This window comes from Salvelinus sp. IW2-2015, linkage group LG27, assembly GCF_002910315.2.
Source record: "Salvelinus sp. IW2-2015 linkage group LG27, ASM291031v2, whole genome shotgun sequence".
Lineage (NCBI taxonomy): Eukaryota > Metazoa > Chordata > Actinopteri > Salmoniformes > Salmonidae > Salvelinus > Salvelinus sp. IW2-2015.
In genome coordinates, this window is record NC_036867.1 from 19,112,190 (window position 1) to 19,128,752 (window position 16,563).

The following is a 16,563-nucleotide window of genomic DNA, read 5'->3' on the forward strand; positions in this document are numbered from 1 at the left end:
AAACAGGTACTGAACATAGGGTATTTTGATCTAAAAATACTGTAGAACATTAACAATTACTGGAAATATCACTGACTTTGCTGCCCGCATTCATTACATTCAGTTGCTCTTAAAACCAAAGCCTTTCAAGTTTAACAGAGCATAAAATAAATGGATGTGTTCGATTGTAGCAGTGGAATATGGGTACAGGTTTTACGACATGATTGAGGAAACATTATGCAGAGGGAATATGGTTATTGATAGACGTGAGTCTCATGAAAGTGATATGTTGTATTGCTCTTTGGCAGTGCCATCTCAATTTCACATCCACAGAAGGTCGTGTGCAGTAGATAAGATTATTTTTGCAGTAGATTCAACATAACATATTACAAGGTTCCACTACTAATGCTGCATGTTTCAAAACAGTGCTATGAAAGTTCAGTTCTCACAGTAACGTCACTGTCGAACATAAAAGCCACGCCTAGGAGGAAGCAGTCACAAATGGAAATCAGCTGGATAGACTCAATCGGATTGGCTCTCGTTGTACCACCCTTTACCTAGTGTGGCAGCGTGAGATTGGACCTACACGTTGATGTAATTAGCCCCTCCCCTTTCATTAGTGAATTAGCGTTGAACTGTGGACTTAATCATCTCCACTGACATTTGCTGGGATCTTCAATAAGAGAAAATGTGCTTGTCAGGGTTAGCACTCCATGGTCTCTCTTGACCATAAACCTCCAAGACCAGTCCAATAGGTCTTGGGAGGGTTTCTATCAGAGTCCAGCGTCCAAGCAGAGGCTGGTTTGGAGTCGAGGATGTTGTTCGAAAGGCCTTGCGGTTCAGAGGAAGGTCCTTCCATCAAATGACCAGGCATAGGGTCAGTTCTTAAGTCAGGGACCATGATGGAGGATAAAGATCACAGTAAAAGGGAGACTAGATACCATGGGCATTTCAAAAATGTCCTTCACGGTATGGTTTTGATCCAGCTGATGTGAAACATGCACTTGTCGGGGATATCCTTCCTCTAAATGCGCAAATGCCTTTCTGGGTCAGGCTCTACAAAACATTGAGAAAGAGGGGGAAAAAAACTGATGAAAAGAAAACAAACGGGGAGGATGTATAGGCCTACATATTTGGCCTGCATGGGCTCGTCTTCCATCGGGAGAGCGTTAGACACAGAGAGCTTTGGGGAACCTGCAGGCAAGGAGAGAACAAGGTAGTGTCAATCATGTCTCTATCTAGACAAAACACACATGCAACCCCATGCACTGATAAAAGTATATATGTAAGACAGGCCCATTTGTGCACTAGAGTATAAGCCGGTAGCAACATTATTATGGTAACACGATCCCACCTGTCCTCAGTGAATCCCTCTATCTCCTCATCATCATCCAGCTCCATGTCCAACTCATTGTCAAGACAACCGCGGCCGTACCCACTCAGGACACTTTGGAAATAAAGCAGAAATATCATGACTCCTTATTCAAACATACCGGTACATCGGTTTTCTCTGGTTGACAGATTGCTTTTGGAGTTGATCTGTTCGGTCCCCTTCCCTAGCCTTTCGTCCTCCTGGTAATGGATTACACTCCCATACCACATGAGACCAGACAGGCTTTGGGTTGTGTACAAGCTGCCTCGGCACATCAAGCCCAATCAACTCCTGCTGCTGTATAGTGAAAGCCACCCCCCAAAACCAGTAGAATATGCTGGTTTGGTGTGAGCAATTCATACCAGCAACGCAAGACAGATTTTCTGATTTTATAACATACATGGACCATAGAAATTCATCCACAGGCCACCAACTATTTCATACTGGCTGTAGAACTAACAAACCCATATGTTTTGTCAAAGATTGCATGGAGACAGAGTGAGGTCTGCTGTGGCTGCTCACCTGACGGAACGACAGGTGAAGAACACAATCCTCTTCAGCCTCTTGTTGTAGAAGAAGTAGTTGAAGGACCAGAGGCTGCCTTCCTCCCCAAAGGGGTCGGAGTCCAGGTCAGGGTTGTAGCTGAGGACAAAGAGGGACATATAAATATACTTCATATACTGGTAGCAAACAAGAATCAGAAAACATACTGTACATGTACCTTCACACACACACCTGTATATGTCACATTCCTGCAGGCTAATTTCCTGGTCGATGAAGTTCCACAGCTCAGGCCCCAGGGAGTTGAACTCCACTCCAACTGATGAGTACAGGCTGCCGTTTACTGCATTCGCCACCTGGCGGAGGCACGGCACACAATCATTACAACGTCTCATTCTCCTTACAGATGAATAGACCTCTTAAGGCCTTTGCTGTACGTCGGATTCAGACTTCTACGATTATCACGTCACTGTGCAACGTCACCAAATTAAAATCTTGATTATCAACCTGGCCAGATCGTACGACTTTCTTCAGGTCTGCAATTGGCTTGCGAGGCTACGTCAGCAGACATAGGCTGTCAACTGCAGCGGTGTATTTGCCCTGTGCATGTGCCGACACCATCAGCGAAAGCCTCACTCTATGCTTATGCGCGAGTGAAGTGAGTTTGAAAAAACAAAGAATACATCTTACAAAAAGCTCATACAAACTTTATTTGTCCGAACTCAGAAATAGGCTTCCCCAAAGTAACATGGTCGCTGTGGTAGAACGTTTTATTTTGACTGGCGATTTTGTGCATTCCTCAAAATCCCATCGGGTAGCCTAAACATGATGATTATTAGGGAAATCATTATTCTTGCACAGCATGTAAAAGTTTCAAACTATTATACAAATTTGACTATTCACAATAATCGTATTATTGTGTGCATACTCGTGTTCCTATTGGTCAGTCACCGGGATCGGCTCGTAACACTAGCCACACACTACACGACAAAGGCAAAACAAAATCTGACACACAACTTTGCCAGAGCCTACGGCTAAAATCGTACAAGTCTGCAAAGGCCTTCACAGCGGTGTCAAACTCAATTCCTGAAGGTCCTCCGTTGTACTTGATTGATCAACTAAGATTATTTATTAGTTAGGTTATAGTTAAAAGGTTATTGATAAGTCACTTGGTTGTCGAGGTCTTAATTAGACAAACTGAAAGGTGATAAAAAGGAACCAGCAGACACACGGCCCTCCAGGAATTGAGCTTGACACCTATCTTACAGCCTGTGATATTCCATAAGTCCCTTGTAGAAAATTCACCATCTCCCCCTTATGCGTAAGGCTTAGTAACAATGTGCTTCCGGGACTTGGATGGAATGATTCAGAGCATCTGTATATGAGTACGTGAGCAATTCTGAAATTAGGCTTGAACGGCCGTTTTAATTGGGCTGGTTTAAAGTCATCCCAACGTGGTCTAATCATGAGAGGAACAGAGGTAGTGCTACTGACCCAGTTGAGGCTGGGCTCCCGGCTGAACTCGTGGCCCCGAGCTGCACTGAAGTCGTAGTCGGGCCTGAATGACTCGTTGAGCGTGGTGATGAGGTAGAACAATGTCTTCCTGCAACACTTGTCAGTCAGAGGGTTCTCACCATCCTCACTGCTCTTCCCCAGTCTGTGCAAAACAATGGCGATAAGTAGAGAGCGCAAGGGAGAGAGTGGAGTTATTTGGTTGGGAAGTAAAAAATATTATTCTCCATTCATGTGCCACATAAGACTGATATTGTGATACTGGTGTTGTATCTACAGAGTAGTATTCATTAGTGCACACTGTAGGAAAATGTTTCACAATGGAAAACAAAAACAGGTAGTCCCTCCCCATTGGTATCTGTTTCGTTCCTAGTGATCAGACCTGTGTTATGCAAACATTGTGTGGCTGTGGTACTTACTGGGGTGGGCTGGTGGCGCTGGACTGGGGGGGCGAGAGGGCCTCTAGGACATGTGGTTCCCCTTCCTGGCAGAACTGCTTAAACATGTGCTTGTCATCACCAGCCATCTTGCAGGAGTAGCTCTCGATCCTAAAGCGAGACAAAACCCTGAGTTAAACTGTTGGCATTGTATTAAAAGTGGAATTCCTTTAATCTAATGACTGCGGAGGACATGGGTATTGTCTCGAACTAATCATGTCCCTAATTCAATAATACAAACCGTACAGTATCTCATCTACTGACTCTCCCACGTTGTATGTTTCTTTGTGTTTATTGCTTTGAACAAGTCTTGGTTGTCTGTTTCTTTGAGTTCTATTTGAGGGATGTGGATGGAATGGCACTAGGTTGAGGGAGTCGTGCAGGGTCTGGTCATGTTTATTTTCCCCCCAACCTTAGTTATGCAAGAGAAGAGGTTGTGCAACTCAAACTCTGGCTCAGAGACACACTGTGGCCCAGTCTAATTATAGGAAGGAGCAAAGGTCAGGTGGGTGGGTGTCACATGACTGGCCTAGTTTCCATTAACAGACAAATGGGACTCACCATCTGAATTGAGTAGGTCTTATGTAGCAAAATGTGAATTGGTATTTTTTTTTATATATATATATATATATATATATATATATATATATATATTTTTTTTTTTTTTTACATAGGATCAAAGTAGAGAATGAGCTACAAAATGGTATGTCATATACTACATTTGAGGAACAATGGGAAAGTAATTCTGCCTTGAAAGTTGATCAACTTGTAAACTCACTTTTGAGAAAATGGCCTTTGAATGTTTTGGTATCTAGTGAAGAGCTCTTTGTCTACACCCATTCCGCATCGATCACACCCTCTAAAGCATTAGCCCCACCCATCTCGGAGCGCTCTCAGAGCGCACACAAGACGCACTGGCCGATGATTTGTTCACCTCTGGATAACATAAAACAGTCTAACCAGCTCTACTGGCAACAATTTCATTACACTTTTTTGCAGACATTTACTGACACCGGCCATATTCAATGGTTGTTGTACACACACGTCACAAGTCAGCCAGCTAACGTTAGCTAGTTAAACAAATGCCTAACATTAGCCTCTAACTAGAAAAGAAAACAGCTCTGGGAAAAGAATAATAACCTCCGCTAAGGAGCCAGCCAGCTAACGTTAGCTAGCAGTACACTTTAGCGTAACCGTTGTTGTCTTAAGGGTAAAAAATGACCCGCCACTATGTTTAACAGCAAAGAAAATCCCATAAATTAATTTGACTTTTCCTAGCGTGACCCCAGAATTAGAAAAAGTGAAACATCACCTTTGTTCATATTTCCATGAAAGCTGTACACCACTGGGGTACAAAGATTGTCTTAGGGTAATTTTGACCCGCCAGTTATAAAATAATTTACACACCACAAACACACAGAAATTGAGTGTGTGCTACTGATTGAACTCAGACAAAACAAACACTTTATTGTGCATGTGCAGCATCTCCCCTCCACAAAAAAAAACACGACTCAAGTTCAGACAAAATAAAAACAATTTCAGACAAAATAAACATTTATTGAAAACATTGTTTACTAATGGGAATGCAGTCAGAGGCTATAAAAGGTTCTCTTTGCTGAAGTCATAAGTGCACGTTTCAGTGCCCAACAGGTCGTAGATCAGATTTTTTTTCAGATACCCAGGAGGAACAAGAGAACAATGATTTAGAAGAGGAGGAGGTATCTGAAAAAGAAGACAGGGAAGAATACAACCCAGAGCACAATGCATCATCTTCAGATGAGGAAGAAATCCCCCAAACTGAAAGACATTTTTGCTGTTCTTTGACAAAAGGACCATGTTATATTTCATCACCATGACAACTAGGGTAGGATGGCAGCACAAAATGTCATAAGGATGACCCCAGGGCCCACAAGACATGCAGTTGCCCATGCCCAGGACATCGGCTCAACATTCTAAAAGTTCATCACACCAGCCATCGAAAAAAATCTTCCTGGAGATTACAAATTTGAAGGGTTTCCGTAAATATGGAGACAACTGGAAAAGGATGGATGAGGTTGACCTGCGTGCCTACATAGGGCTGCTAATCTTAGCGGGTGTGTATAGGTCCCGAGGTGAGGCTACATGTAGACTCTGGGATGCAGAGAGTGGAAGGGCGATTTTCCGTGCCAAGATGCCACTGAAAGTCTTTCACACTTTCTCAAGAATGCTACGATTTGATAACCGCGAGTCAAGACCTGCAAAATGTGTGAGAAACTGGCAGCCATAAGAGAGGTCTGGGAGAAGTGGGTGGAGCATCTGCCATACCTCTACAACCCTGGGCCTGAGGTAACAGTGGATGAGCAACTGGTTCCATTCAGAGGTACATTTTTATTTTCATATCTGAAATGTGATTTTCACTGTTCATTTTATGTATTGCTGTAAAATCATTGACTTGTGATTGTTTTCTGTGACATTGATACCAATTACTGATTGTTATCTCTTTTGTCCAAAGGTTGCTGTCCTTTCCAGAAGTATATGCCCAGCAAGCCAGCAAAGTATGGCATCAAGATATGGGTGGGCTGTGATGCACAATCCAGCTACGATTGGAAGATGCAAGTTCACACAGGGAAGCCGACCAGTGGAGGCCCGGAGAAGAACCAGGGGATGCGGGTTGTGCTTAATGTGACAGATGGACTGAAGGGGCACAATGTCACTATTTCTTATGAAGTCAGCCAGCAGCTCCTGAAGAGGAAGATCACCATGGTTGGCACAGTTAGAAAGAACAAGTCTGAGCTCCACCCTGCACTCCTCTCAAGGGGGAGAGAGACCTCAAAGTTTGCCTTCACCCCCACCACCACTCTAGTTTCTTACCTCCCAAAGAGGAAGAAGAATGTGGTCCTCCTGAGCACACTGCACAAAACGGCTGAGATAAGTGATCGTGAGGACAGGAAACCAGCCATCATCCTGGACTACAACCACAACAAAGGAGGCATGGACAACCTGGACAAGGTGATTGGAACTTACAGCTGCAGGAGGATGACTTTCTGCTGGCCCCTGGTCATCTTCCATAACATCATTGTGTCCTCATACAATGCCTTCGTGATATGGAACAAGATCAACCCTACCTGGATGCCTGATAAGTGGAAAAAGAGGTTGTTCCTAGAGAAGCTGGAAAAGGCACTTGTAACCCCACACATTCAAAGACGGGAGCGTCTCCCCCGGACAGCAGCCTCTGCAGCACATGTGAAAGCTGCTCAGGGGGCTGAATCTTGTCCTGATCCACCTGAGGCTGCAGCAGGCAAAAGGAGGAGATGCCAATTATGCCCCCCAAAGAAGGACTGTAAAACAAATACTATATGCTGCACATGTGAGAAATACATCTCAAAGTATCAAAGTCCATGCACACACACTTACATACTGTCCTATATGTGCTAATTACACTCAATTTATTTTCTTCACGTTTTTGTTTTGTATCCATCTTATTTATAAACCTTGTGGGTGGGGGCAATGGTTAAAAAAAATGGGAGAAGACTAGAATTTTGTAGTTTAATTCCTCATTGTTTAGTATAAGAATATCACTATGTTGCCAAAAAGGTTCAAGACTTATGGTTTCCCTTCAAGAAAATGCATTCAAAACTACTTTCTGCACATTTCTGCTACACAAGTCCTATCTCACAAAATATGTTTACACCTATGCAGTACCTTTAACAATAATAAACCTCTACTTCAGTAAAGAAAACAATGACAGGTGTGTTGTAATAAAAATGAGTGGTGTCCACTGATTAAATGCAGTCTTTCTGCATTGTGAAAAGGGAAAACCCCGATTTTGATTTTAACAAACAATTGGTCCCCCAAAAAAATGCAGATTTCAAAATCCCGATGTGGCCCTCGAGCCAAAAAGTCTGCCCACCCCTGCTATATAGGATAGTTGCTTGTGTATGTAGGCCTATTTGTAACAGACTTCCTGGTTAAATATAACATTTTATCCAAAAACAGTCATTCTATGGAAAACTATGATAGAATGTGAACCTCAAACATGTGACTGCATGCTCTGTTTTGTATCATTATGGGTATAGTTGAATATTTCTGAGTAATTGCAGACTTTGGCTTTTTTGCGGGGTGGAAAGAATCAGCCTCAGAGTCAAATTGTGCCAGCTTGGCCTCTGCTGCCATCATGGGCCATACTAATCCAGTAAGCAGCAGGCTAAACACCATCAGTGCCCAGCTGTGAGTGTGTGTATGCTCCATACCACTCTCCATTACAGTATAAAAATAGCCACAAAGGCCTGTTAGAGGACACCCTGTCCTGGGTCAGACTGCCCCATGGGTCAGAACCATGAAAGGGGTCACCACCACCGTTCCCACTGGTTCCACAACCTACAGTCCTTTGTAAAATCACTGCTCCTACTGTTACCTCAATGCCTGCTGCAGTTGAGTAAATCTACCCCCGTTGCGTAACACAACACTCATCCACCATCCTAAGGGATCAATACATTTTGAGCGATTACACCTCCTTAGCAAAATCGTCCATATTACCAGTAATCACTACAGGGCTTGATGGGGATTAGGGCTCAATTCCTATGGCAATCCTATTGCATAAAACCCAATATTGCCTCATCTGGTCCTGCTCAGGTACTTTTTAGGTAGCCTACACCACATCTTTAGCACAGAGACACACCTCTGTGGGAGTTCAGTTGACCATATTATTCTGACAGTTTGTTGTTTACCTCTGTTTTTACATATGCAGTGTCCTCAGCTTTGACTTTACCCTTCATAGGCTGTATGGTTTTGTTGATGCTCCCAGAGAGCCTCAAAGTGTTACGCTTGCCTTTTAAAAATAGAGCCTATTAACCCAATAAGAAATACACCCCTGAAGAGAGGCACAGAATGCATGCACCATCCACAGAGGAGGCAGGGTGAGGGGTGTGTTATGGTCCATGAACAGCTGATCCTGTAGTAGTAGCAGCCTACAGTTCCATCTGTCACCATGCACCTGCGGTTCACACACAGGCCTACTAAAGGACAGCACATTTAGTCACGGTTAAAAATTTGAACCTACAGTCCCATTCAAAAGTTTGGGACACCTACTCATTCAAGAGATTTTATTTTTTACATTGTAGAATATTAGTAAAGAAACTATGAAATAACACATGGAATTATGTAGCAACCAAAAGTGTTAAACAAAATATATATATATTTTATATCCGTCAAAGTAGCTACCCTTCGCCTTGATGACAGCTTTGCACACTCTTGGCATTCTCTCAACCAGCTTCAATCAATCAAATGTATTTATAAAGCCCTTTTTACATCAGCCGATGTCAAAGTGCTACACAGAAACAACAGGGTTGCCTAAACCCCAAACAGCAAGCAATGCAGATGTAGAAGCACGGTGGCTAGGAAAAACTCATTAGAAAGGCAGGAACCTAGGAAGAAACCTAGAAAGGGACCAAGGCTCCGAGAGGTGGCCAGTCCTCTTCTGGCTGTGCCGGGGTGGAGATTATAACACTACATGGCCAAGATATTCAAACCTTCATAGATGACCCACAGGGTCAAATGATAATAATCACAGTGGTTGTAGAGGGTGCAACAGGTCAGCACCTCAGGAGTAAGTGTCAGTTGGCTTTCATAGCATCACCTGGAATGCTTTTCCAACAGTCTTGAAGGAGTTCCCAAATACGTTGACCATTTGTTGGCTGCTTTTCCTTCACTCTGCGGTACAACTCATCCCAAACCATCTCAATTGGGTTGAGGTCAGGTGATTGTGGAGGCCAAGTCATCTGAAGCAGCACTCCATCACTCTCCTTCTTGGTCAAATAGCCCTTACACAGCCTGGAGGTGTATTGGGTCATTGTTCTGTTGAAAAACAAATGATAGTGGGACTAAGGGCAAACCAGATGGTATTGCGTATTGCTGCAGAATGCTGTGGTAGCCATGCTGGTTAAGTGTGCCTTGAATTCTAAATAAATCACAGACCGTGTGATCAGACCAAAGGACAGATTTTCACCGGTCTAATGTCCATTGCTCGTGTTTCTTGGCCCAAGCAAGTCTCTTTTTCTTATTGGTGTCCTTTAGTAGTGGTTTCTTTGCAGCAATTTTACCACGAAGGCCCGATTCACGCAGTTGATGTTGAGATGTGTCTGTTACTTGAACTCTGAAGCATTTATTTGGGCCGCAATTTCTGAGGCTGGTAACTCTAATGAACTTATCCTTTGAAGCAGCGGTGACTCTGGGTCTTCCTTTCCTGTGGCGGTCCTCATGAGAGCCAGTTTCATCATAGCGCTTGATGGTTTTTGTGACTGCACTTGAAGAAACTTTAAAAGTAATTTACATTTTCGGTATTTATTGACCTTCATGTCTTAAAGTAATGATGGACTGTCGTTTCTCTTTGCTTATTTGAGCTGTTCTTGCCATTATATGAACTTGGTCATTTACCAAATAGGGCTATCTTCTGTATACCAACCCCTATCTTGCCACAACTGATTGTCTCAAACGCATTAAGGAAAGAAATTCCACAAATTAACTAAACAAGGCACACCTGTTAATTGAAATGCATTCCAGGTGACTACCTTATGAAGCTGGTTGAGAGAGTGACAAGTGTGCAAAGCTGTCATCAAGGCAAAGGGTGGCTACTTTGAAGAATCTCAAATATAAAATATTTTGATTTGTTTAACACTTTTTTGGTTACTACATGATTCCATGTGTTACTTCATAGTTGATGTCTTCACTATTATTCTACAATGTAGAAAATAGTAAATAATAAAAATAAAAAACTTGAATGAGTAGGTGCGTCCTAACTTTTGAATGGTACTGTATGTGTTAGTCATGCAACAGTAACGCAGGCTTTACAAAACACTTTGTGACAAGTGATTAGATATGAGGTAATTTGATCGACTAATGATGCTGGTCTAGTGCTGTTATGGTAATTACCTTCCAAGGATGCGAGACTCTCCCGTTTCAACACAGAGTTGAGAGCTCAGGGCTTCAAAACTGCTGTTCTCTAACAGTTTCATTGCTGCCTGTGAGAGGAAAGGGAAATGTTAAAATAGACAGTCCATCAGACATTCAAGAATACTTTTTCACGGCTTCCTTAGTGGGAAAACAGGGCGTATGCAATAAATGTTTTTGTATTATTCTGTATGTAAAGCTGGGATACTCCATTTAGTAAAATATGTTACTTTTCGTAAGGTATGTATTAGTTTGCAGTGGTGTAAAGTACTTAAGTAAAAATACTTTAAAGTACTACTAAAGTATTTTTGGGGGGATATCTTTACTATTCATATTTTTGATGAGTTTTACTTTCACTTCACTACATTCCTGAAGAAAATAATGTACTTTTTACTCCATACATTTTCTCTGACACCCAAAAGTACTTATAACATTGTGAATGCTTAGCAGGACAGGAAAATGGTCTAATTCACACACCTATAAAAATCCCTGGTCATCCCTACTGCATCTGATCTGGCACTCATTAAACACAAATGCTTTGTTTGTAAATTAAGTCTGAGTGTCGGAGTGTGCCCCTGGCAATCCATAAATCTAAAAAAAAAATTGTGCCATCTGGTTTGCTTAATATAAGTAATTTGAAATTATTTGTACTTTTGATACGCAAGTATATTTAAACCCAAACTTAATTTTTTTTTTTTTACTCAAGTAGAATTTTACTGGGTGACCTTTACTTTTACTTGAGTCATTTTCTATTAAGGTGTCTTTACTTTTACTCAAGTATTACAATTGGTTACTTTTTCCACCACTGTCAGTTTGTGAAATCCATCACCCATTTCATATGATATGAATTACAATTCGTATTATGTTATGAATTTGCTAAATGTACAATATGTTACAAATTCTAACTAGGTGCTTAAATGTTTGCTAAATTTGCTAAGTAGTTATAAAGTAGATAAAAAAGTAGTATGTTTAACAGTTGCTAAAGTTGTCTGTGATGAGATTGGAACTTGCAACCTTGGGGTTGCTAGACCTTCGCATTATGTCAACCCATCCACCCCGACCAACCACTCTACTTAAGTATCCATCTCTCATAAAACTATACCAAACTTAAAATACCATACTAACTTTAGATTTCCCAGATTTCGCATACTATGTTACGTCTAGTCTATGATACCAGGCTGGTGGACAGTCTCCAAGCTCAATGCTATAGATACAGTAGCTGCACCCCGAGATAAATTAGTTAGTTACATTGCACTGTTTAGTGTTTGATTCCACTGGCCAATTTAATAAGCATAGGATAGGGGGGCAACCAAAGATCCTTAAGTATTCTAATTCCTAATTCCATGGGGGCACCCCGTGGCCGTGGGGAAATGTGGAAAGTAAACAAAACGACCAACCCCTTTCTGTCTAGCTGACCCCTCCCCCACTAAACCCCTGCTTGCTAGGTAGTTGGCTACAGTAGCTAGCTAATCTACACATTTCACATAAACATTCTTCTTACCAAAGATAACGTCGACGCTCTTTGTGAAACTGAAATGTCTTTACCAATTTCACTGATGATGTTTCTCTTAGCGGGCGAGGACGCGCCACAGATTTGTTGTTGTTATGCAAGTTAGCTAGCAAGCACTGACTGTGTCAAAGCAGTTAGTTCCTAAACTTCAGCAATTTAAAAAGATACTCGTACGAGATTGATTTATCGTTAAAGCTTTTATCGAAAAACTTCTTATGCCGATTAAATGAGACGACATCAAGTCCAAAGAACCCCTGAATCCGTCTGACTTGGATTGCAGCGGCATCCCTTTCGACAGATTTACGTTGACCGAGATAAGCTAACGTTAGCTTGCTAGTTACAGTTTCTGTCAGATCAAGTCTCCTTTTCGAAGCGACTTGATCCCTTGCACTGCTTCTGTCTACTTCGCAAAGTCCCAGTGTAATTTTTGATTAGCAATACTGATAATTTGAAGGCAAACCACACAACAGCGTCGATGAAAACGTAATAAATCCACTGTATTTAACTCCCGCCCACTGTAAACCATGATGTACATTTTCATTGTCAAAGACCACACCTACTTATTTTGAGTGTCGCTTTGTAGTGCTCTGAATGGCTGACTGCCATGTCGTTATAAACCACTGATGGTTATGATTGGTCAAAATGGTGTGTCGTTTAATAATTCTAGATTGACAGGCGATGTACGGCCCTGTTGGAAGTCAAATGCATCAATTCTTCCGACAACAAAAGCAGTGGCAACCCTTAACTGCATGATAACAATGCCTAAAACGAGTTGATTCATAGTCGATTTCTATGCAGTATTTGTATGTTCTAACAAGGCAGGAATGACAACAGGGGAAAAAATATTTTTTACAGATTACCTGCAATCATGAAACACCAAGTAAATAAGACTCAAGAACTGTCAGAAAAGCGAAGAAACTGCAAGACCTGAACCCACACAGCTTGCAGTATAGGGACAGCTCCGATCATTTCATCACTGGTAGAGACAGATCGCAATTTATTCGGGGGAGAGGTAGGGGAGGGTTGTCAAACATTATTTTTTCTTTGGAGGGTTGTGTGTTTTTTTTATTTATTGGGCACAGGGGAGGGAGTGCATTTCCCCTCCCCCACAACAAACGTGATCACAACACATTTTTTTTAAACTCTGACCCAATTACATTAATTTAGGGACAGGTCGAAAAGCATTCAACATTTATGGCAATTTAGCTAGCTGGGTAATTTGTCATATTTAGCTAGCTTGCTGTTTTTAGCTAATTTGTCCTGGGATATAAACATTGAGTTGTTATTTTACCTGAAATGCACAAGGTCCTCTACTCCGACAATTAATCCACACATAAAACTGTCAACCAAATCGTTTCCAGTCATCTCTCCTCCTTCTAAGCTTTTTCTTCTCTTGACTTTATATTGCGATTGGCAACTTTCATAAATTAGGTGCATTACCGCCACTGACCTCGTTCGTCTTTGTCACCCACGTGGGTATAACCAATGAGGAGATGGCACGTGGGTACCCGCTTCTATAAACCAATGAGGAGATGAGAGAGGCAGGACTTGCAGCACGATCTGCGTCACAAATAGAACTGACTTCTATTTTAGCCATTGGCAACGCAGACGCTCGCGAGCATTGTGGGTGCAATAATTGAATAATATAGATTTCTAAATTTATTTTGCAATGCTGGCGCACACAACGCGGGAGGTGTAGTCAGCCTGTTAGCCCTTGGCAATGCAGAAGCTCGTTGGTGCGCGCGAGCAGTGTGGGTGCAACAATTGAATAATATAGATTTCTAAATTTATTTTGCAATGCTGGCGCACACGACGCGAGCGGTGTAGTCAGGGTATTATGCGCTATCCTTTTCTGTGTGCTAACTTTTCATCTATCCAGCATTCATAGTGTTTTCTGTGTGCTAACTTTTCATCTATCCAGCCCTCTGTCCAGCATTCACAGTGACAATAGTGGAAGGTGGATCGTTTGTTCAGATCTGCAATAGGCTAACTATAGGCTAATTAGCAATCATGCCACACATAAACTACCACACATAAAAATCATACCACACAATCATACCACACATTATTAAGCTTTAGCTACTGCAAACATATGATATGAAGGCAATGTGCAACGGCGCTCCAACTGACTCTGACAGTTGAACTTGAGGTAAGGAAGAATGTTTCAGGCTTACCATAGTTACTCCTATAATCCAACAATAAAATGATTATCTTTATAGAAAATATTCAGATACATAGATATATATATATATATGTAGCAGACGCAGTAGCCATCTGACAAAAAATGCATGTCCGTGTCATAGCAAGCCGCCAGCATATCTCTCTGGGGCTAGGCCTAAACTTCTCTTCCTTTATATAGGGCATTTTTTAATATATATATATTTTTTCATTTTCATACAGTGGACACCTACAGTAAGCCTATAGGCCTATGCATGCAATACCCTGATGCATTTAGTTCTCAAATCTGACAGCTGAACCATGGGTGGAAAATTGTTTTAGGAAAATAGCCTAAAAAACAATAAATAAAATAGGAAACACAAGGAATATTGTTTTTGTAATTTGTTATGGGATGTATTTAAATACACGTAAATGTGGCAAATTTGGCAAATATCTCTCGTTTATTGATGGCGCTGGCTGCGCCAAGTCGGACCTGAATGCATATGGATGTGTCCGTTAAATTTCTCAAATGGCCGGTAAATAAAATCTTCCCGAAAAAGTTTTCCCGAAAAGAAACCCTGAAATGTGCATATTGTTTTCATGCTAATTTTTTATATTTGCATTGAAAATCTGTCACCAATTGGATGGAAACCTATAGACACCCTAAAGACTCTGGCAAGTGCGCTAGTCAAATATATTTGTCACATGCGCCGAATACAACAGGTGTAGACGTTACAGTCTACAAGCCTTTAACCGACAATGCAGTTTTAAGAAAAACCCTTAAAAAAAAGTAAGAGATAAGAATAACAAATAATTTCAGAGCAGCAGTAAATAACAATAGCGGGGCTATATACAGGGGGTACCGGTACAGAGTCAATGTGTCAATGTGCGGGCGCACCGGTGTCGAGGTAATTGTGTACATGTAGGTAGAGTTTTTTTTATTAAAGTGGCTATGCATAGAGGGGGGGGGGGGGGGGGGCAATGCAAATAGCCTGGGTAGCCATTTGATTAGCGGTTCAGGAGTCTTATGGCTTGGGGGTGGAAGCTGTTTAGAAGCCTCTTGGACCTAGACTTGGCGCTCCGGTACCGCTTGCCGTGCGGTAGCAGAGAGAACAGTCTATGACTAAGGTGTCTGGAGTCTTTTACAATTTTCAGGGCCTTTCTCTGACACCGCCTAGTATAGAGGTCCTGGATGGCAGAAAGCTTGGCCCTGGTGATGTACTGGACCGTACGCACCATACCAGTCAGTGATGCAACCCGTCAGGATGCTCTCTATGGTGCAGCTGTAAAACCTTTTGAGGATCTGAGGACCCATGCCAAATCTTTTCAGTCTCCTGACGGTGAATAGGTTTTGTCGTGCCCTCTTCACGACTGTCTTGGTGTGCTTGGACCATGTTAGTTTGTTGGTGATGTGGACGCCAAGGAACTTGACGCTCTCAACCTGCTCCACTACAGCCCCGTCGATGAGAATGGGGGCATGCTCGGTCCTCCTTTTCCTGTAGTCCACAATCATCTCCTTTGTCTTGATCATGTTGAGGGATAGGTTGTTGTCCTTGCACCACATGGTCAGGTCTCTGACCTCCTCTCTATAGGCTGTCTCATTGTTGTCGGTGATCAGGCCTACCACTGTTGTCATCAGAAAACTTAATGATGGTGTTGAGGATCAGCGTGGCGGATGTGTTGTTACCTACCCTTACCACCTGGGGGCGGCCCATCAGGAAGTCCAGGATCAAGTTGCAGAGGGAAGTGTTTAGTCCCAGGGTCCTTATCTTAATGATGAGCTTTAAGGGCACTATGGTGTTGAACGCTGAGCTGTAGTCAATGAATAGCATTCTCACATAGGTGTTCCTTTTGTCAAGGTGGGAAAGGGCAGTGTGGAGTGCAATAGAGATTGCATCATCTGTGGATCTGTTGGTGTGGTATGCAAATTGGAGTGGGTCTAGGGTTTCTGGGATAATGGTGTTGACGTGAGCCATGACTAGCCTTTCAAAGCATTTCATGGCTACAGACGTGAGTGCCACGGGTCGGTAGTCATTTAGGCAGGTTACCTTAGTGTTCTTGAGCACAGGGACTATGGTGGTCTGCTTGAAACATGTTGGTATTACAGACTCAGACAGGGAGAGGTTGAAAATGTCAGTGAAGACACTTGCCAGTTGGTCAGCGCATGCTTG

At 42.3% G+C, this 16,563-nt stretch overlaps 1 protein-coding gene across 1 annotated transcript; it reads right to left on the reverse strand.

Moving 5' to 3' along the window:
- Nucleotides 1-450: 450 nt before the first annotated feature.
- Nucleotides 451-12,735, reverse strand: maf1b (MAF1 homolog, negative regulator of RNA polymerase III b). Its single transcript, XM_023972882.2, has 8 exons — nucleotides 12,227-12,735; nucleotides 10,708-10,796; nucleotides 3,784-3,912; nucleotides 3,347-3,509; nucleotides 2,087-2,208; nucleotides 1,874-1,993; nucleotides 1,334-1,426; nucleotides 451-1,173 (listed from the first exon to the last, which is right to left on the reverse strand). The coding sequence occupies exons 2-8, from the start codon at nucleotides 10,788-10,790 to the stop codon at nucleotides 1,149-1,151; spliced, it is 735 nt and encodes a 244-aa protein (XP_023828650.1). The 5' UTR covers nucleotides 10,791-10,796; nucleotides 12,227-12,735; the 3' UTR covers nucleotides 451-1,148.
- Nucleotides 12,736-16,563: the final 3,828 nt, after the last annotated feature.

Excerpts from the sequence above, each read along its gene's own strand:
- maf1b (XM_023972882.2), bottom strand. The coding sequence starts at position 10,790 with ATGAAACTGTTAGAGAACAGCAGTTTTGAAGCCCTGAGCTCTCAACTC. Across the intron at positions 3,913-10,707 it reads GAGTCTCGCATCCTTGGAAG|GATCGAGAGCTACTCCTGCA; the intron begins GTAATTACCATA and ends GTCTCGCTTTAG. Across the intron at positions 1,174-1,333 it reads GAGGGATTCACTGAGGACAG|GTTCCCCAAAGCTCTCTGTG; the intron begins GTGGGATCGTGT and ends CCTTGCCTGCAG.